Raw genomic sequence first — 22,955 nt, 5'->3', positions numbered from 1 at the left:
TCTATCAACATCTATTAAACAATCTGCCTATCAACATCCATTAAACTCTCTGTCTATCAACATTAATTAGACTATCTACATTCAACTTTTAAATGATTTACTCTGTCTCAGGCTTTAAGCACACTCTCTCTTAAGACTAGCCAGTTAAATTGATTACACCTGTATCAACTACTCTCAGAGAGCTGTATCAGTGTCTCTCTTAACAAGAATATAAGGCACATTCCATCCAACCTTCTATCCATTCATCTTCTTCAGACCATTCACTCATCCACCCATTAAACTGTCAATCAATATCTATTAAACAATCTGCCTATCAACATCCATTAAACATTCTGTCTATCAACATTAATTAGACTATCTACATACAACTTTCAAAGTATTTACTGTGGGTGCCTCTCAAGCAGCGTTTATATGTCCTCCCTCGCTCCTCAATCCTCAATGACCTACATAAAGAAAGATAGAAGAAGGACTAGACTATCCCATTGTTGCCGCTCCATCATTCTTTATGTAGATCAGTGAGGATCGAGGAGCGAGAGAGGACGCGTAAACGCTATATGAGAAGCACCTTCTGTCTCAGGCTTTAAGCATACAATCTCATTTAGACTACAGATTCTGTTTCACTACTTCCTCTGTCCACAACTGTTTCAAAATAAAGGTCCTCACTGCAATAATACACTATTAAATCATTTAACCATTGTAACTACTCAACTATTTAACTGTTCAACCATTCCAACTGTCAGTTATCAACTATGCCTCCAGTCAACTACACGAAACCTCCATGTACCTAGCAATCAACATACCAACCATTAAAATTAAGCGTTTATGACCGTTTCCATAGCAACCAACATGATTATGCTGCAGTAACTTCTTGCTTCCTGATAGTGGCCACCATGGATACCCTAGCAACAAATGTTTCAAAATAAAAGTCCTCACTAGCAAGTTAGCTAGTTAGCATGGTTAGCATAGTTAACATTGTTAGCATAGTTAGCATTTTTAGCATAACTGCAAAAAACATCTAACTAAGTTAGCTAATCAACCTGGTTAGCATTGTTAGCAATTTTAGCATAGTTAGCATTTTTAGCATTACTGCTAGAAATCATCGGTTAAGTTAGCTAATCAACCTGGTTAGCATTGTTAGCATTGCTAGCATAGTAAGCATTTTTAGCGTAACTGCTAGAAATCATTAGCTAAGTTAGCTAATCAACATTTTAACATGAATAGAAATCATTAGTTAAGTTAGAACTGGAACGTTTCATCTTTAAACTGTCTACCTTCACACTATCAACTCTCTGTAAACTATGCAACCACCATGTTTACCCTAGCTACACCTTAGTAACCATATCTACATTATCTATCTATTTTTGCATTTTCATGCACTGGTAATTCCTTGGAATTGCATTTCTAGTTATTAAACTTCTTCTTCTAACGCTCGCAATTCAGCTTCAACCGTTTAACGTAGAAACTTCATTCAAACTTTGTTGCGTAGGTCTTGCTTATGCCATATGTGCTTTGTATTTTTCAACTTTGTAACTTTTATACTTTTTAAACTATTAGTTAAAAACTATCACCATTTCCCCCATAGACTTAACATTGCTCATTATGACATCACGGCAGCAATTAGAATGTTACCCCAGCTGGTCAGCCACCTGGGCACCAACTGTCAGTTTCTCTCAGGCTCCTCTCTGAAGACTACATATTCTGTTCCCCTGTATCCTCTGTGCACAACAGTATCAAAATAAGTCCTCCTAATTCCATCCAACTTTATATCCATTCATCTTCTTCAAACCATTCACTCATCCACCCATTCTAAACAGTCTGCCTATCAACAACATCAATTAGACGCTCTACATTGAACTTTTAAACAATCTACTCTGTCTCAGGCTGGCTCTCTTGACTAGCCAGTTAAATTGATTACACCTGTATCTGTATCCACTACTCTCAGTAGAGAGCTGTGTCTCTCCATTCTACAAGAATATAAGGCACATTCCATCCAACATTCTATCCATTCATCTTCTTCAGACCATTCACTCATCCACCCATTAAACTGTCTATCAACATCTATTAAACAATCTGTCTATCAACATCCATTAAACTCTCTGTCTATCAACATTAATTAGACTATCTACATTCAACTTTTAAATTATTTACTCTGTCTCAGGCTTTAAGAGTACTATGGCTCTCTTAAGACTAGCCAGTTAAATTGATTACACCTGTGTCAACTACTCTCAGAGAGCTGTATCAGTGTCTCTCTTAACAAGAATATAAGGCACATTCCATCCAACCTTCTATCCATTCATCTTCTTCAGACCATTCACTCATCCACCCATTACACTGTCAATCAATATAAAACAATCTGCCTATCAACATCCATTAAACATTCTATCTATCAACATTAATTAGACTATCTACATACAACTTTTAAAGTATTTACTGTGGGTCCCTCTCAAGCAGCGTTTATATGTCCTCCCTCGCTCCTCGATCCTCAATGATCTACATAAAGAAAGATAGAAGAAGGGCTAGACTATCCCATTGTTGCCGCTCCATCATTCTTTATGTAGATCAGTGAGGAGCGAGAGAGGACGCGTAAACGCTATGAGAGGCACCTTCTGTCTCAGGCTTTAAGCATACAATCTCATTAAGACTACAGATCCTGTTTCACTACTTCCTCTGTCCACAACTGTTTCAAAATAAAGGTCCTCACTGCAATAATACACTATTAAATCATTTAACCATTGAAACTACTCAACTATTGAACTGTTCAACCATTCCAACTGTCAGTTATCATCCACTATGCCTCCAGTCAACTACATGAAACCTCCATGTACCTAGCAACCAACATAGCAACCATTAAAATTAAGTGTTTATGACCGTTTCCATAGCAACCAACATGATTATACTGCAGTAAATTCTTGTTTCCTGATAGTGGCCACCATGGATACCCTAGCAACAAATGTTTCAAAATAAAAGTCCTCACTAGCAAGTTAGCTAGTTAGCATAGTTAGCATTTTTAGCATAACTGCTAGAAATCATTGGTTAAGTTAGCTAATCAACCTGGTTAGCATTGTTAGTAAAGTTAGCATTGCTAGCATAATAAGCATTTTTAGCGTAACTGCTAGAAATCATTAGCTAAGTTAGCTAATCAACCTGGTTAGCATTGTTAGTAAAGTTATCATTGCTAGCATAATTAGCATTTTTAGCGTAACTGCTAGAAATCATTACCTAAGTTAGCTAATCAACATTTTAACATGAATAGAAATCACTAGTTAAGTTAGAGCTGGAATGTTTCATCTTTAAACTGTCTACCTTCACACTATCAACTCTCTGTAAACTATGCAACCACCATGTTTACCCTAGCTACACCTTAGCAACCATATCTACATTATCCATCTATTTTTGCATTTTCATGCACTGGTAATTCCTTGGAATTGCATTTCTAGTTAAACTTCTTCTTCTAACGCTCGCAATTCAGCTTCAACCGTTTAACGTAGAAACTTCATTCAAACTTTGTTGCGTAGGTCTTGCTTATGCCATATGTGCTTTGTATTTTTCAACTTTGTAACTTTTATACTTTTTAAACTATTAGTTAAAAACTATCACCATTTCCCCCATAGACTTAACATTGCTCATTATGACATCACGGCAGCAATTAGAATGTTACCCCAGCTGGTCAGCCACCTGGGCACCAACTGTCAGTTTCTCTCAGGCTCCTCTCTGAAGACTACATATTCTGTTCCCCTGTATCCTCTGTGCACAACAGTATCAAAATAAGTCCTCCTAATTCCATCCAACTTTATATCCATTCATCTTCTTCAAACCATTCACTCATCCACCCATTCTAAACAGTCTGCCTATCAACAACATCAATTAGACGCTCTACATTGAACTTTTAAACAATCTACTCTGTCTCAGGCTGGCTCTCTTAAGACTAGCCAGTTAAATTGATTACACCTGTATCTGTATTCACTACTCTCAGTAGAGAGCTGTGTCTCTCCATTCTACAAGAATATAAGGCACATTCCATCCAACATTCTATCCATTCATCTTCTTCAGACCATTCACTCATCCACCCATTAAACTGTCTATCAACATCTATTAAACAATCTGTCTATCAACATCCATTAAACTCTCTGTCTATCAACATTAATTAGACTATCTACATTCAACTTTTAAATTATTTACTCTGTCTCAGGCTTTAAGAGTACTCTGGCTCTCTTAAGACTAGCCAGTTAAATTGATTACACCTGTGTCAACTACTCTCAGAGAGCTGTATCAGTGTCTCTCTTAACAAGAATATAAGGCACATTCCATCCAACCTTCTATCCACTCATCTTCTTCAGACCATTCACTCATCCACCCATTAAACTGTCAATCAATATCTATTAAACAATCTGCCTATCAACATCCATTAAACATTCTGTCTATCAACATTAATTAGACTATCTACATACAACTTTTAAAGTATTTACTGTGGGTCCCTCTCAAGCAGCGTTTATATGTCCTCCCTCGCTCCTCGATCCTCAATGATCTACATAAAGAAAGATAGAAGAAGGGCTAGACTATCCCATTGTTGCCGCTCCATCATTCTTTATGTAGATCAGTGAGGAGCGAGAGAGGACGCGTAAACGCTATGAGAGGCACCTTCTGTCTCAGGCTTTAAGCATACAATCTCATTAAGACTACAGATCCTGTTTCACTACTTCCTCTGTCCACAACTGTTTCAAAATAAAAGTCCTCACTGCAATAATACACTATTAAATCATTTAACCATTGAAACTACTCAACTATTGAACTGTTCAACCATTCCAACTGTCAGTTATCATCCACTATGCCTCCAGTCAACTACATGAAACCTCCGTGTACCTAGCAACCAACATAGCAACCATTAAAATTAAGTGTTTATGACCGTTTCCATAGCAACCAACATGATTATACTGCAGTAACTTCTTGTTTCCTGATAGTGGCCACCATGGATACCCTAGCAACAAATGTTTCAAAATAAAAGTCCTCACTAGCAAGTTAGCTAATTAGCATGGTTAGCATTGTTAGCATAGTTAGCATTTTTAGCATAACTGCAAAAACTCATCAACTAAGTTAGCTAATCAACCTGGTTAGCATTGTTAGCAAATTTAGCATTTTAAGCATTACTGCTAGAAATCATCGGTTAAGTTAGCTAATCAACCTGGTTAGCATTGTTAGTAAAGTTAGCATTGCTAGCATAATTAGCATTTTTAGCGTAACTATTAGAAATCATTACCTAAGTTAGCTAATCAACATTTTAACATGAATAGAAATCATTAGTTAAGTTAGAGCTGGAATGTTTCATCTTTAAACTGTCTACCTTCACACTATCAACTCTCTGTAAACTATGCAACCACCATGTTTACCCTAGCTACACCTTAGTAACCATATCTACATTATCTATCTATTTTTGCATTTTCATGCACTGGTAATTCCTTGGAATTGCATTTCTAGTTATTTTTCTTCTAACGTTTTTGTGCGTGCAATTCAGCTTGAACCGTTTAACGTAGAAACTTCATTCAAACTGCGCTGCGTAGGTCTTACTTAGGTGACTTCAGCTATGTATTTTTCAATTTTGTAACTTTTATACTTTTTGAACTATTAAATAAAAACTATTAAAATTCCCCCCATAGACTTAACATTACGATTATGACATCATAATAGGGCAATTAGAATCTTATGCCAGGTGGCCAGTCCAGCTGCAGCAGCTCTCTCTTCCTCAGGCTTTAAGCATACAATCTGTCTGTGAAGACTACATATCCTACATTAAACTGTTTCCTCTTTCCACAACTGTTTCAAAATAAAAGTCCTCACTGCAATAATACACTATTGAATCATTTAACCGTTGAAAATACTCAACTATTTAACTGTTCAACCATTCCAACTGTCAGTTATCATCAACTATGCCTCCAGTCAACTACATGAAACCTCCACGTACCTAGCAACCAACATAGCAACCATTAAAATTAAGCTTTTATGACAGTTTCCATAGCAACCAACATGATTATACTACAGTAACTTCTTTATTTCTGATAGTGGCCATCATGGATACCCCAGCAACAAATGTTTCAAAATAAAAGTCCTCACTAGCAAGTTAGCATGGTTAGCATAGTTAGCATTTTTAGCATAACTGCTAGAAATCATTAGCTTAGTTAGCTAATCAACCTGGTTAGCATTGTTAGCATAGTTAGCATTGCTAGCATAGTTAGCATTTTTAGCATAACTGTTAGAAATCATCAACTAAGTTAGCTAATCAACCTTGTTAGCATAGTTAACATGGTAAGCATTGTTAGCATAGTCAGCATTTTTACATAACTGCTAAAAATCATTAGCCAGGTTAGCTAATCTGGTAATCAGATTAGCTGATTCAATTTCAAACTGTCTATCTTCACACTATCAACTTTCAAAAACTATGAAACCACCATGTCTACCCTAGCACCTTACACCTTAGTAACCATATCTACATGATTTATCTGTACATTTTTGCATTTTCATGCACTCGTAATTTCCTTGGAATTACATTCTCTAGTTACAGTGCATGAAAATGCACTGTACTGTTCTTCCTAGGCTTCTTCTTCTTCTTATTCTTCTTCTTCTAACGCTTTTAATGCAGCTCCAACCGTTTGACGTAGAAACTTCATTCAAACTTTGACGCGTAGGTCTTGCTTAGGACACCCGTGCTATGTATTTTTCAACTTTGTAACTTTTATACTTTTTAAACTAGAAATTAAAAACTATTAAAAATGTCCCCATAGACTTAACATTGTGATTATGACATCATAATAGGGCAATTAGAATCTTCTGCCAGGTGGCCAGGCCAGCTGCAGCAGCTCTCTCTCTCTCAGGCTTTAAGCATACATTCCCTGTGAAGACTACATATACCTGTTAAACTGTTTCCTCTGTCCACAACTGTTTCAAAATAAAAGTCCTCACTGCAATAATACACTATTAAATCATTTAACCATTGAAACTACTCATCTATTTAACTGTTCAACCATTCCCACTGTCAGTTATCATCAACTATGCCTCCAGTCAACTACATGAGACCTCCATGTACCTAGCAACCAACATAGCAACCATTAAAATTAGGCGTTTATGACCGTTTCCATAGCAACCAACATGATTTTACTACAGTAACTTCTTTATTCCTGATAGTGGCAGCCATGGATACCCTATTAACAAATGTTTCAAAATAAAAGTCCTCAGTAGCAAGTTAGCTAGTTAGCATAGTTAGCATTGTTAGCATTTTTAGCATAACTGCTAAAAAGGATTAGCTAAGTTAGCTAATCAACCTGGTTAGCATTGTTAGCATAGTTAGCATTGCTAACGTTGTTAGCATTTTAAACATTTCTGTTAGAAATCATTAGTTAAGTTAGCTGATCAACCTGGTTAGCATTGTTAACATAGTTAGCATTGTTAGCATTTTTACCATAACTGTTAGAAATCATTAGCTAAGTAAACCAATCAACCTGGTTATCATTGTTAACATAGTTAACATTTTAACATACCTTTTAGAAATCATTAGTTAAGTTACATCTGGAATGTTTAAGCTTTAAACTGTCTACCTTCACACATCAACTCTCTTTAAACTATGCAATCACCATTTTTACCCTAGCTACACCTTAGTAGCCATATCTACATCATCTATCTATATTTTTTTTCATTTTCATGCACTGGTAATTCCTTGGAATTGCATTTCTAGTTATCGATATTATTCTTCTTCCACACTTTTTGTGCGTTCAATTCAGCTTCAACCGTTCGACGTAGAGACTTCATTCAAACTGCGCTGCGTAGGTCTTACTTAGGTGACTTCAGCTATGTAAATTTCATCTTTGAAAACTTTATCGTTTATTTTATATGAATTTTTAAAAACATTTTTTCTCCCATAGACTTAACATTGGATTATGACATCACAATGAAGTCGTTAAGCAATTAGAATCTTAAGCCAGGTGTTCAAAGCCACCTGGCAGCAACTCTCTGTCTCAGGCTTTCTGGCTCTCTTAAAGAGTACATATCCTGTTCAACTGTTTCCTCTACCCACAACTGTTTCAAAATAAAAGTCCTCACCATTTTTGCATTTTCATGCACTCGTAATTTCCTTGGAATTACATCTCTAGTTCTTCTTCAGACACTTTTTGTGCGTTCAATTCAGCTTCAACCGTTCGACGTGGAAACTTCATTCAAACTGCGCTGCGTAGGTCTTACTTAGGTGACTTCAGCTATGTAATTTTCAACTTTGAAAACTTTATCGTTTAATTTATATGAATTTTTTAAAACATTTTTTCTCCCATAGACTTAACATTGGATTATGACATCACAATGAAGTCGTAAAGCAATTAGAATCTTAAGCCAGGTGTTCAAAGCCACCTGGCAGCAACTCTCTGTCTCAGGCTTTCTGGCTCTCTTAAGACAACATATCCTGTTCAACTGTTTCCTCTGCCCACAACTGTTTCAAAATAAAAGTCCTCATCATTTTTGCATTTTCATGCACTCGTAATTTCCTTGGAATTACATCTCTAGTTTAAATTGAGGCTCCTTGACCCGTCGAGCTGTCCTGCTTCCAGTGCAGGCACTGATGATTACAGTGTCTTATAGGCAATGATCACTTTCATGTTTTCTTAGAGTTTGTAGAAAGCATCCCTTTGTATATGGGTACAGTAAATACTGCCTTGATTTGTGGTTGTGTCCAAACTATGCTGCTTGTTAGTGTATGAGTTCCTGACAGATTTTGACACAAAATGTTTTTTTTTCAGTGTTCGTCATTCTTTGTGACATGTTGGGCCATCTCAAATGGTATTTGCTATATTTGTGTCCCTCCTCTGTGGCTGGCTATGAATGACAGTTAGTAGAGAAAGCCTGGCACTGACTTTGGAATTGGTGAACTTGACTCAGCCAGACAGTGGCTCTCTTCTTTTTCAAAGAGGGGATAATGTTGTACAATATATCTATTGTTCTTTCTTGCCCAGCTCCACAAAGCTGACCTTTGTTTTGAAGTAAACCCAGACCTTTCACGGTTTATTAGTATCAACAATTCCACTTGGGACCATTTATTGACAAAACAATGAATCGACAGAAAACCTACTCTACATTTTTGTTCCTTATTGAATCGGTCAATTAAAACTTTATCTTTGCTAAATTCATTTGATAAGACTTTAGTGTTAGAATTGCCATTGTTACGGAGGAGATTACACTGCAATGAGAGACTTCACAAAGACTATGGATCTTCTCTATTTAAGATGGCTTAAAATAAACGTCCCAAGGGAACAGATTTTCTATATAGGCCAGTAGTGAGTCAGATTCTCATGCACCCAGACCAAAGCCTGTCACAAAGGCACAGGGAAAGGCATGTCAGGTTTAGACGCAGAAATTTGCAAGCCAAATGTAGAATAAACAGATTCACTTGTTTAGAATTTTGGACACGACATTGATGGCGGAAGGACAGCCAGGGCTTCTGCATTGCGGTCGAGTGGAACCAACTGAAGCAGAGATGGCCTTTGGGCAGACAGCAGGTTGGGGGATAGCTGATTACTGACAACCCTCCACCTCCCCCCCTGCCATCCAGCGACCTCAGATCCGGAATCAGCTTAAGAGGGGGTTTACTTAGTAAGCCCACCGGTGCTTCTGCTGCCTCTTTTTCCTCTCCCAAATTGCTGCGGCAGAGATGCCGGGGCAATCACTGGAACGCCAGTTCACCTAAACCTGACACCTGCAACTCCCCAGTTAGCTTCTGTCATGCATAACTCTACCCCCCCCCCCCCCCCCCACGCACTCACACGCACGGAGAAAAAAGGGGGTCAGAATGAAATCAAAATTGCAATGTGAACGGGAAGAGCTCTTAATTCCCTTCCCCAAACATCCAGCCAACCCCCCAGCCCCCCCTCTGGAGGATAGCGACACGTCAGAACAAGTGTGCCTCTTAATACTTTAGTGTTCATTAGCTGCACCGGCGTGCTACCTCCCCGCGTAATAAATGGCCACTTACAAAAGCAGTAGGGCTGTTTTGTCACTTTAATTTCTCATTAGTTTTTTAATGCAGGAGGGCTGCACCTAGACAGGAGTTTGTGGTGGTGGTGGTGGTGGTGGTGGTGGTGGTGGTGGTGGTGGCAGCGGCTGAAGAGGAGGAGGGGTGTGGTGTAGATGTGGATGCGCGTGCTGGGGGAGTATCGAGCAAAGGGGGGGTTCGGATTTGGCTGCACTTCCCTGACCTTCCCACAGCAGGCGAAGCTACACGAAGGTGTTGGGCTTCCAACGGCGGTAACCGAGGAGTCAATTAGCCTGCTGCCTCGCCGCTGCTCTGGTTGCTTTGAGAAGAGAGAGAGAGAGAGAGAGAGAGAGAGAGAGAAAAAAAACAAGGGTGTGAAGTGTTTTCCGCACCCAGGGCGCATCGACCTACTCGGCGGTGGAAAAGGTATTGACCTGCTGAGACGTGCCAAGGTACAGTAAGCCAGCCACCTCGAGCCCCTATTTCGCAAAGGGCACCACCAGACCCCTAGGGTGCAAGGAGAGAATGAGAGGATATGAAGAGTGACGTCTCTCTCTCTCTCTCTCTGTCTCTCCCTCTTTCATTCTCTTTTCTTTTGTTTTCCTTCTGTATTCTTTCACTCGTCTTGTTACATTACTGCTCTGTTCTCCCTCCTTGGTTTGGTTCTCATTCTTTCATTCTCTCTTTGCCTCATGTTGGACTTGGAAGGTGTGTCCATATCAGTTTGTTTTTACTTTCATCTCCTTTTCCTTTCTGTCTGTCTGTCTGTCGCCCTATTCTTCTGTTGTGTTTCCCTTAACCTCTTTGTTCTCTCTCTCTCCTCTCACTGTTATGATCTTGCTCTGTCAGAATACTGTTGACTGCAGACGATCACATGTCCGTTATTCGGCCTGGTTCATTCCCCTCATGTTTGTACTCCAGCCCAATTTTCCCCCTCTCATGTTTTGATAGAGCCTCCTGATCATGGCGTGATGTGGCCACTGAATTCAATCACGGATGATAATTCCACATTTGTGTGTCATGGCAACTTTATTACCAGAGAATGTTTGCTTTTCTGCTGCTTGGTGACTGGGCCACTTGTCTCCACCCCTCTGCATGGCGTGAAGAGTGATTGACACATCTAAGGGATGAAACCATGTCTTTCCTACACACAAACTGATCCCGACTTTTCTATGGTCAAAAGGGTGGGTGTAATTGTAACCTCCTGTTGCGGACTATTCAAGTCGACACTTCTTTACCTGATAAAACTCGATTTGATTTCTTCTTATGATGGCAGGCACTGATTGAAGGACTAAATTGTGCTTCGTGCTTAGTGGTATTCAGCCTTGATGCATGTCCACAGTTGTGTGATTGTAGTGAGTGCATTTCTGATTAGCCAACTCATAAATTGCCTGCCTGTTGATTGTACACACTACAGTTTATATTGTGTGAAACTGTGTAAGTGTGCGTTGTACACATGGGTATAAGTGCAAGAGTGTCTGAAAGTTGGTTGGTGGATTATGTCGGAGCTTCGTCATGGCCACACTTGAATACCTCTTCAAAACTTGACTCGTAGACATGTTCTTTAGTTGATTGGCAAGGCCGTAATGCAACAGTGGCTACCAGAATTGACAATAGGGAGCTATGTGTGGGTTGGTGTGCCTGTTGGCGTGGACAGACAGGCCGTGATTGACTGCTCTCTCACAGCATCTGAATCACTGACAGACACATAGATATCGCAGATACAGACCAATCACTCACTGATACCTGTGCCACTGGGGAAGCCGGAGTCGAACAAGAAGAAGCCATCCTGCTGGTGTCTCTGAGAGAAATGGGCGGGCAGAATATGTATGAGCCTGTCACCACCACTTCCCATGATTCATCTGTCAGGGCCGATAGGAAATCACGCCATCACCGTCTGAGTGCACACTCGTCCAGAGGAAACATGCCTGTGTTTGATTGTTCCGCTAAGCCTGCAGTGGCAGTGCAATGTTTTCTTTTATTTGTTTGCTTTTGGTGCCGGCTATCCTCTCTTTACATGAGGTGATGTCCTTTTTTTTTTTGTGTGTTTTTTTTTTTTGGAACATGGATGTGGTTGCACAGATGGTGAGGGGGATTTCAGACACATTTGTGAATACTGACTGGAGGTGAATTAAGTTCACCATGCCTTGGTATATATAAATAAACACAAGAAAGAAATCTAATCATTCCACGTGCATTTACGTGTTTTAGATTTCCCTTGAGCTCCAGATGTTCCTTGGCTCGACTTCAGCTTGGCACAGTCAGAAAAGCTTCATCGCAAGCAGCAGTTGCCTAATGTATCACATCCTGCAAGTTGAAGGGTTTTTGAGGTATACGTTTCCAACAGGCTTTTTAATGGTTTCCGCTCATCGGGTTTAGTGTGATGAATTGAGCCGATTCCAAGCTCACCAAGAGGTCAAGGTCTGGATAACTTTGTCTCTGGATTACGTCGAGCCAAAATCATATTTTTTTTTAGATCCTGTTAATAGTAATTTAGTAATTTAGGCTGATAGTGAGTAGCAGACCGACCACTGACAGCATTAAACCAAAGTCGTGGGATTTAGCTGCCTCGCGGCGGGGAAAGGCAGCACGGGAAAGGAAGGGCTGGATTTCACCCAGTCTCCTGCTGGGTTGGCTAATGTGATGTGTAACGATAGCATGCACAAACAAAAAAAAAATCCCTGGAATGGTCCCTCATTGGGAAAAAAGTCTCTGCATTTCACTCTGATTTTTCATTACTGGGGATTAAGCGGGGACTGAATCGCGAGGCTTTTTTTTTTTTCATTGTGGTTGTTGCGAAGGTATTGGAAAAACAATTCAAAGCCAGCGGATTAGGAGAAGTTGGCATGCTCGACATTCACAATTGTCAAGGAAAAAGACGGGGGTGGGTGTCATGGAAATGCAGAAAGTTTTGAAATGTGTCAGACAGTGATTCTTCATTTGCCTCAACTTTCTTGTTCATATGTGAGAAAGGAAAGCAAGCTTTCTGGATGTGAGAATAGAGTTGGGATGCTGTTGAAATGTCTGATTCCTCCACTATGAATTATGCTATTGTATTAGGCTTTTCTTGCTGGTTTGTTTTTTTATGTTAATGTTCATGGCATTATGAAGTGTATGCATTGATTTTGCATATTGATCGAGGGCGGTATCTCACTTAAAGCCATCACCAGCAGGATGCCTTGAGGTTTTTCATTTTCTCAATACACCCAGGAGAATCACTTTAAAGGAGACCTCCTCTCCTCTCCTTGCCTTTCCTTCTCTTCTCTCTCTCTCTCCCTCTCTCTCACTCTGCCTCTGTCTCTCTCTTCCTCTGCTTTCCTCTTTTCTTTGACTTTGTTACTCTCTCCTCCTTCTCTCTTGCATGCTGGAACGACCTTCATCATGAAAAATGGATGCTCATCTCCAGGGATAAATCCCCTTCTGCAGAACTCATAAATAAACATCCTCATATTCCTTCTGAGAGTGGCAAATTTAGAAATGGCTGCGCTAATGACATGCTAGCACATTTGGTATAGTGTGTAGAGTGCCAGACCAAAAGCTCCAGGCTTGCCTGCACTGATGCTGAAGGGAGAAAGAGGGAGAGGGGAAAGGGAAAGAGAGGAATTTGCACGAGACGTGAGGGGAGAGAGAACGAGAGAGAGAGAGAGAGGAGTAAGGAGTGAGGAGGAGAGGAGGAGCGAGAAAGAGGATGAGATCAACTAAGAGAAAGAGGAGAAGAAAAGCAAGAGCAAGTGAGCAAGTGAACGGGTGAGCGAGAGAATGAGAAAGGAGGAGATAGGAGTCCAACAATGATGAATGCTTCTATGGGCTGTTTTTATTACTCCTGTTCCATTGACACCAAAGGGAGGCCTTGATTAATTACCCTTTTTGGATCGGCATGGGCCCTTGTCCCTTTTGACTACAAACAGTCTGCCTCGTCCCTGAGCCTTTTGTAAACATTGTGAGGGGGGGTTCAGGATTTGGGGGTGGGGGATTACATTATCTTTTCATATCTTTTCATACAGGGAGGAATCCAGCAGAGTTTGGGGACTGGAGGGGTTGTTTAATCAGGGCAACATCTGAAAGGTCCCCATCATCTCCTGGAGGCTAGTTCTGAATTTGTTTACACTGTTGCAGGTGAATAAAGCAAAGCGAGTGGGCTGGAGGTGTCAAACCACTCCGTGGGTAAGCCGCGGAAAAAAGCGAATGCCCGGGTAGGACCTCGGGCGTCAAAAACTTTGTGCTTTGAGCTACGTAGCTCTGCCAGTCGGGACTGTCGCCGCGGCGCCGAAACGTCACCCCATCTCTCTGAAAATTAACGAAGCGGCCTAGTTTTTTGAGAACTTTGGAAGTATGCTGTTGGGGGGATGGGTGGGCGGTGGTGGGAGGGCTATGGGCAGAGGTAGGAGGGATTGGTTGGCAGGCTGTATTAATTGCTTTGAATTGCCACAGAGGTCGAAATTCATCTTTTCCCCCCCGAAAATGGCATGCATATTTCATGATGACCTCTGGCAGTCGGTCGGTGTTCTCCAGCAAACTATTAACTGCAGCTTAGCTAGGACCCTGGGCTCAGAGCGAAACGCCAACCCTGCCCTTCTAATGTGAAGCTCCCACTCACGAAGCCATCCAGCCTCCTACCTACTTCTCTGCATGTTAACAACAGTCTGAGGTAAGATAACATGAGATGGAATTAAGTCCACACCCTTTAATCAATATGTTTTCTTTGCATTTATATTTCGTTAAGTGATGCTCGTTTTCCACGCTATGGAGGGGGAAAAAATCATGGTGTTCTTCCCTGTGTAATTGGGGTCTTTGCTAATCTTCGGCTCCGTTCGACTATCACGGAAAGAGTTTGGCTGCAGGTGGAGATGACTCTTCACCTCTTTGCCTCTCGTTCTTACCTTCCTCTCCCACACTCTCTCTCTCTTGTCCTCACCACTGCTTTTTGGAAGCCTCTCCTCCCTCCCTTTCTCTGTTGAAGTGCACGGACTCTTTGTCGAGTGCATTTGCAAACACGGCTTTAAGTGGCAGCAGCTTTCCACCGCCGCCTGCATACGCGCCAAACGTGTCGGAAGCAACAACAACAACAACAACAAAAAGAAGCCCTCTATGCTTTAAATCAGTGCTGACAAGTAGCAAACAAGAAGAGCCAGCGTTTGTTTGTGCCCTCTCTCTCCCATGAAGGGCAAGGGGTCTCCCATTCGGTTTCATATCTTTTCCGCCTCACAAGGGAGCAATGACCTGTGGCAATTGCTCAAAGTGAAGCAGGCAGCCGGGATCAAACCAGAAGTGACAGGCACAGTATGCCATCACAGGGTCTGTCTGCTCTGGATGGCAGTGCGGGGGGCAGTACACAGACCTGGTTTCTATTTGATCTAATGGAAGACCCTGTTTTGACCAGCAACCCCCAGCAACCCCATACACACACACACACAAACACACACGTATCAACCCCTCACATTTTTCACACACTTCACACACTTGTGCATTGTAAACGCTTCTTCTTCTGGAGAAGGGGAATGATGAGGGCCCAGCTGTCTCTGCGCATTGCCATGGGCTAACATTTTAAATTTAGCACGCTTCCCTATGGGTGCGGCACGTGGGCAGATCTGAGGCACTCTCGCTGTCCCGTCGGTCGTTAAAAAAAAAAAAAAAAAGCAAGCTGATGGGTAACGTGTGAGGGAGCCGCCCCTTAATGGACGTTTCAACTTAGTTTTAGCGCCGGGAATTGAAGGCGCGTGCGCGGTCCGACGTTCCGAGTTCACGTCAGTTCAGACTGTCGAGGCTGGCGCTTAATTTAGATGGACAGAATACCAAACATAGTCTTCCCACAGCGGGCCCTTATGTCATTACTGAAACCTCTGCGGGATGAGAGGAATTGAATTCATGAGTTGTCAGAACGTTCCGTTATGTGCTGAGCTTCAGGTGATGTTAGGAATAACAGGAGAGGGATTATAGGAAGTGAACATGACACACGTGCAACGCATGCACGATTGTGCAAACACTGGAACACACAGGCACACACCGAGAGTGATATGGAAACACACACACACACTAAGATGGCACACAAATATGCAGGTACACACACATATGCACACCAAGGTTAACACAAAGATGTCCTCAGACAGACCCTTGGTGCATAAATGCATACAAGTTCAGTCTTTCGTCTCCGGTAAGGGCTTCAGTGTCAGTAACCCTTCAAAAACATCAGAGGTTTTCTCCAAATATTTATTGGTTGTTAAAGTCACTCTCATCTTACCTTAACACCGCTTTCCACTGCTGCATAAATGAGAAGTTGCAGATATTCCTCTCTGTGTGTGGGGGGGGGAAATGCCCACGCCTGTGTGCGTTTTGGCGTGGGTGTGTGTGTGTGCGTTTTGGCGTGGGTGTGTGTGTGTGCATGCCTGTCGGAGACCCATTAAAATTCAATCTTTGCGGAAGCTATAAAAACAACTCCTGACCCTGACGTCTCTGTCAACATAAAGGCACTGCTTGGCATATTTCATGCTGACTGTAAATATCAGTCATTGTCAGGGAAACTTCCCTATAGCGCTACACAAATCCCGGGAAAAATCTCAGTCTTTTTGGCCTCTGTGCAGAAATCCCAAAGACGCAGACCTACTCGGAAAAAGCTGCAGCTCTTTTCTGTCTTTGTCAGATTTCTGTCTTCATTGCATTATGCAATAGCACTACATTTTAACATTTTCTGGCAGCGATTGAAAGCAGAGATGCTTTCTACATTGGAGTTTGCTTTCCTATTACACTCATCATCAAGTTAGACTCTTAAAAAGTTTAGCTCAAGTTCTGCACTCCTTATCCCAGTACTTACCCTAAACGTCTGGAACCTCAGCTCTAATCCCATCATCTGTGCCACTGGCCTCAGATGCATATCAAGCAAATAGACCAAATCGTATCGTTCCGAATTTCAACAATCTTCAGCAGATGGAGGCAAAGGCTAGGCCTAGTGTCAGCAGCACAGCACTCGCGTGGGGCAAAGGATGAGTAATGTGCCAAGTGCTGTACCACTCCAAACCAAAAACTGCTCTCCTCCATCAAAGTCAACGCCTCAACTCCGCGCGTCGGTTATGTGGGGAATACCACTAAGCAACTCATTGTTCCCCAGCAGTCGGCTATATATACCTGTGGATGTTTTTCCCGGAACTTATTGAGTGTGCTTTAGTGTTTTTTTTTTTTTTTTTTCTTCCTTCCGGATGTTTCCATCTGCCAGCGTGGGCGTGTCTCGTACCTCCAGGTGCGCAGTCAGCTAGTCTGCCGCGGCGGCGGCACGCTTCGGGTTTTGGCACGGCCGACGGCGACAGGAGGGCCGTTAAGCATCCTACCTGAGCCAGCCTGCCTGCCTGCCTGCCCACCTCGCTCGGAGCCCTTACTGCAGACAAAGCAGGTTTGTGGGGGGGGGGGGGGGGGGGGGGAGAGGACGTCTCCAACATCCATCTCTTTCTCATCCCTTCCCCTCCTCCGTAATGAATTCGGCCCTTGCTTCGGCACTTTTTCCCGCACCAGATTTATGGTCGTGTGGCAGAGAGATATAGCTAAGCACCCGTTTCAATTGAGCAGACTTTTTCCTCATTTTGTAATGAGCTAAATCTTGACCCAATCCATTTCGCGAAATGACCATTTAAAGGTGTGAGCGTAATTCTGAACACTTAATCGTGGATTGTCTGTTGCATAAACATGAATCTCCACACGGCTTCTTTAGGGAAGATGCATTACCCCTTGTCTGTGTTTATCCTGTTGGGGGTTTGCAAATGTTTCTTTAGCAATTTACATGAGAAATCTGTGGTGGATTTGTGTAATTGTGGAGATCTCAAGCGCCGAAATGTTACTGGAAAAGATGTGTTGACGAAAGCGGTCTTAAAAGCCTGTCAAAATTGTAATTACCTGTCAATGAGCCATCCATTTTTCTTTAATCAGTGTAAACCGATGTTGACAGACTAATTGCACTTCACTTGTCTGGTTTCATTTTGTGTACCAGGTATTCATGTCAATGAAGGACATGATTGAGCTCTAGAAGTTGAGAGAAATGACACTTGAAGTGTTTCAAGGGCACAGTATGAGTGAAAATAAGCTGCCATCACAATCATGGCAAATATATTATCACTGTGCCATCACCCCACAACACCAGTGATGTCTCAGTCCCTCAGAAAATGAACCCCCCAAGATCCCAGTGCTTCTCATGGCATCTTTTACCAGTTATTTTAAAGCCATTTGTTTTTCCTCCTCAGAGTGTTGTGTTTGGCTGTGATTTGGGACGTGTGTGTGTGTGTGTGTGTATGGGGGGGCGATGGAAGTCCAACCCTGGCCTGTCACGGCAGGGATGGTGTTGACATGCAGCAGAGCAGACAGGGCTTTTGTAAATGGATTGGGACAGTAGTGGCGCCTGTGTCATCCGGAGAAATGGTATCTGTCCCCACTGGCAAGACCAGCCCCAGAAATCCACACGCACCCTCAAATGCTCTCACAGTTCACTCCCGCAGTGTCTGTGCTTGCTTATGTGTATCTCGGTGTGTGTGTGTGTGTGTGGTGGGGAGAAACTTGCGGTTGTTACTGTGTGTGAGTGTGTGTGTGTGTGTGTGTGCGTGCGTGCGTGTGTGCGCACACATTTGTAGCCATGTGAGTATGTTGAGACATGGACCAGCACTCCTGTCAGAAATAAGGGTCTTGTTTGCAAGTTGACAGTAGCTGTGGCCATTGATCCAGACTGTGAGAAGCCCGCTGAAGGTACACAACTTTTTAGTTTATTCTGTAACCCCCTCTCCCCACAACCCCCCCCCCCCCCCACACACACACACACACACACCAAACTATTGCAAACTACATTAAAATAAGAATAGAAATACAAACCATACATTCACTTTACTATATGCATCTACTGTACATGTTCTACATGTTCAGCATTGCCCTAAGTTATTTGTCCTGTAACTCATCGTTTTATTTAGTAATCAACGGGCTTTCAATAAAACACAGAACAGTGCATAATTCCAAACCGTTCACCCTGGACAGTGACTTTCACTACATACAAAAGTTACTGCAAATAAATCAAATGACTGTTACAGAGAAACAGGGCATTTTCCACCAGGGCATTTTATCCTCCCACATTTCAAATCTCAGGGTCATGTGTGACTTACACTGCATTGTGTGTGTGTTTTTTACTCCCCAAACAAGCCCACTGTAATTCATAACATATTGCACTGTCATGTTGGATGTGCGCACACTGCAGTCTGAGAGTACAGCAAGAATTTTTTTGGGTGGCTGTTTCTGTGAGACGGATCATCATACATGCTCATACAAGATGGCAAATAGATAACAAGTTAGACACTGTCAGATAAAACCTCCATACAGTAACTCACTCAACCACATGCAATAGCTCCAAACCCCTGTAAGCATAATGCAGCTGTGCTGAATCCCTTAACCATTCCTACAGTGTGCTGCGACCCTTCATTTTCTTTCTGTGTGTCTACAGTATGTGAGTTTGGCTTGCACAGATATTTTGAGGGTGGCTGTGTCTGTGAGACAGAGCATGCTCATACAAGATGGCAAATAGATAACAAGTTAGACAGTGTCAGATAAAACCTCCATAACTCACTCAACCGAATGCAATAGCCCCAAAACCCTGTAAGCATAATGCAGCTGTGCTGAATCCCTTAACCATTCCTACAGTGTGCTGCGGCCCTTCATTCGCTTTCTGTGTGTCTACTGTATGTGAGTTTGGCTTGCACAGATATTTTGAGGGTGGCTGTGTCTGTGAGACAGATCATTATATACATGTTCATACAAGATGGCAAATAGATAACAAGTTAGACACTGTCAGATAAAACCTCCATAACTCACTCAACCGAATGCAATAGCCCCAAACCCCTGTAAGCATAATGCAGCTGTGCTGAATCCCTCAGCCTGAATATCTACAGCGTGCTGCTGCCGCTGTGGCCCTTCATTCACTCTCTGTGTGTCTGTGTGAGTTTGCACAGATATCAATTTGCTTAAACTTCCCCTGTGCGCTCCTCCCCACGGGCTCTTGAGACCAATAGAGCGCGGATGTAGTCATGATTGCTCATCGCTTTAGTGTCAACATGGCAAGATATACTGTACAGTTGCCCTGTGTGTGTGTGTGTGTGTGTGGAGCGCCAATCCCCAGCTCTGCTTTAATGGCCAGGAGCACTTAAAAATGCCCATTGGTTTGAGAGTTTATTGAAATGGCCCAACCTTTAGTGAGCACTAACACTGTCTTGCCGGTCTCTCTCTCTCTCTTTTTCACTCTCTCTCTCTCTCTGTTTCACTCTCTTTCTTTCTTTTGCTCTCTGTCTCTCTCACTCACAAAACTCACATACACACTGAGCAAACACACGTACACCAACACACTCACTGAAAACATTCATACACAAAACACTTTCCTTGAAGTAAGGCAGACAGCATTTGTCAATATTATTTGACTGGCAAGGGAAAAACAGACTGAGCATTTCTATCTGTTTAAACAGAGCTTGAGTGGGTTTACTGCCTATATCGGCACGTATTTTGGACTAGCCTTTTAAATATATTTATGACCCTTTTTGATGTTTGGGACTTGGTGTGTTTAATACCACATCTCAAGCCTCAGGATTTCTCTGTGTGTACGGATACGGGAGATCCTTGGCCTGCCGTGGCCTCCTGCTGAGGTGATGGAGAATGTGTGGAGGTCAGTCAGAGCTGCAGACCTTAGCTGAGAGCGAAAGAGGCCCAGCAGGGTATGGGGGGTAATGCACGGGGTAGGGGTTCTCCTTCCACCCCCCACGTCCCCCCCCCCCCCCCCCCCCCCCCCGGCTACCCATCTCTGGTCGACCTCATTTAACCGCAGTCAAGCAGCTTGCTGGGTACCCTGATGGTTAAATGAGGATTAAAATTAAAAACCGCTCCTTCATTAAAATGCCACTCGCTTCCCCAGAGAAGAAATGAATACTCTTGTGTTGTCTTTTCACATCCTTCTGGGTTCCCTGTTGCACTTTGATTGTTATTTGTGGTGGGGTTGCGTCTTTTTTTTTCTCTTTCTGGCGCCGGCCAGAAAGAGGCTTTTCTACCTTCGATTTGGCCGCCTCTCCATGGTTGAGGATTAAAAATCGACTAGGGTCAAATGGCTAATTGCAGAAACGCTGTTGTAACAGATAGTGAATTTATTAATATCTCCCGTAATGAGGCTTTTGAGCTGTCTTAGTTTCTTTGGCTGCAAAAATCCCCCCCTCCCAAAAAAAAGACACTAATGCAAAAAAAGTGGTGGGTCATCTGAAATCATTTCATGCCTACTTAAGATGCTTTCTTCTGCGGTCCATTTGTCAGTCTAATGCACCACTGTGTTACTGGATGCACTTAAGTGATATTCTTCTTTCACGGGTCCAAATCCATCTGAAGGTCGAGTGTTAACCACTAGTACATTAGGAGCGGAATGTTCTCTCTGTATGAGCATATTCAGTGTTTTTTTTCAGAGGTTTTGATCCATGTCCTTCATGAATTATTAAAAGCCCAAGGAGAACCCATTAAGTGGGTGTAAAAACTTTCAGTATTAAAAAAAGTTTGCTGGAGAACCAAAAGCAAAGGTTTATCAATGTTTGAGCGGAATATTTTTAGGGGGCTTTTGTTTGGAACTGAAGTTGTCGTCATGGCAAATGTTCAATTAAGTAGAAGACCTTTGTTTTTATTTAACTTCGACTGCACTTGTTGGCAGTCAACCAACCTGTAACCTACAGTATTTACTGTCCAAAATGCAATGCCATAAAGAGTAACAAGAATTTCTGTGTTGTGATGGTGTTCAGAAGAACGGAACTTTCATGGTCACAGTGACCTTCAACACAGTGACCTCCACAATCTTATTGGTTCATCTTTGAGTCCAAAAATCCAGATTTTGAAGCATGTGCCTTGAGGCTTTATTGAAATATTCCATTCATGAGATTGGGAAGGACACATACTGTAACCATACACACCGACAACCTCAAAATATAATGCCTTGGGTCACGGCCATTGCCAAACGCACCTTACATTTAAATTCAGGTTTCATTCTGTGATAGAGAACAAGAATAAAACAGTCATCAATGTTTTTTTTTTCCTGAAGTGAAAGTAGACAAGTAGGGCAATCAATAAGAAACTGTTGAAATGCATCCCTGAGGTATAGAAGTCTTAGAAAGTCATATTCTTTGCTTGTTTTTAAACAGCTGTCACTTCCTTTGTTATTTTTGTGGATGACTGCCAGATTGGTTGACATGTTTTGATTTGTTATCTGTGCTTGGGATGAGAGGAAATATCCTAGATGTGTTCAGATTGATCATGGTTGAGTTGACTGATTTGTCTCTCTCTCTCTCTCTCTCCCTCTGCTTCTCTTTCTCTCTCCCTCCCTCTCTTTCTCTCTCTTCTCCATCTCAGTCTCTCTGAATATATTTTAGATGCTGTATCTACGCCACGGGTGGCACTCCTGACAAATTCCCTGTGAAGTTTTTTTGGTTAGTTGAGTTTGTTCTAATATTATAGTTTTTAAATGTGATTCTGTTGTCTCTGGTGTTACTTCAGTCTATACATGGAGTGTGATCACTCTGTATCTCTCTCCAAACTTTTGAATCTCACGCTATTCTTTGTCTCCTTTATTTCTCCACTTTTCTTCTTTTTTTTCTTCTTTTCTTCCCTTCCTCTCCCAGACTGTGCCATGCGCTACCCTCGCCAGCAGCTACTGCCCACATAGTCACCAAGAGGTTGCTCCGCCTCCTGATTCCGTCCTCTTTGCCCACCCCCAGAGGATGCTGGGACTGTGTCGTGGGCGCAGGAAGTTCCTGGCCTTCTCCCTCGCCCTGCTCTTCATCCCAGCTCTCACCTGGCTCTACCTCTCCGTCGGCAACCTCCAAGGTAGCGGAATTTTTTGTGTGTGTGTGTGTGTGTGTGTGTATGTGTGTTCTGTCTTTGTTCTATGCCTGTTATAGGTATTGGCAATGTGTTTTTCCTCCTG

The 22,955-nt window shown here is 42.2% G+C and overlaps 1 protein-coding gene across 2 annotated transcripts in view; it reads left to right on the top strand.

Annotated features, from left to right (window-relative positions):
* The window catches only part of LOC134062582 (xylosyl- and glucuronyltransferase LARGE1), an 80,269-nt gene that overhangs the window by 3,943 nt on the left and 53,371 nt on the right, over positions 1-22,955 (top strand). Inside the window, exons 1-3 of one of the 2 annotated variants that reach the window (XM_062518643.1) lie at positions 14,510-14,648; positions 22,382-22,458; positions 22,651-22,855. In XM_062518643.1, coding sequence (XP_062374627.1) covers positions 22,750-22,855 — 106 coding nt within the window. In that variant the 5' untranslated portion in view covers positions 14,510-14,648; positions 22,382-22,458; positions 22,651-22,749. Of the gene's footprint in view, positions 1-14,509; positions 14,649-22,381; positions 22,459-22,650; positions 22,856-22,955 lie in introns of those variants that run through there. The other variant, XM_062518642.1, reaches the window with a different exon arrangement.

Source organism: Sardina pilchardus, chromosome 17 (assembly GCF_963854185.1).
Source record: "Sardina pilchardus chromosome 17, fSarPil1.1, whole genome shotgun sequence".
In the NCBI taxonomy this organism is placed as follows: domain Eukaryota; kingdom Metazoa; phylum Chordata; class Actinopteri; order Clupeiformes; family Clupeidae; genus Sardina; species Sardina pilchardus.
This window is presented reverse-complemented; position numbering and strand designations above follow the sequence as displayed.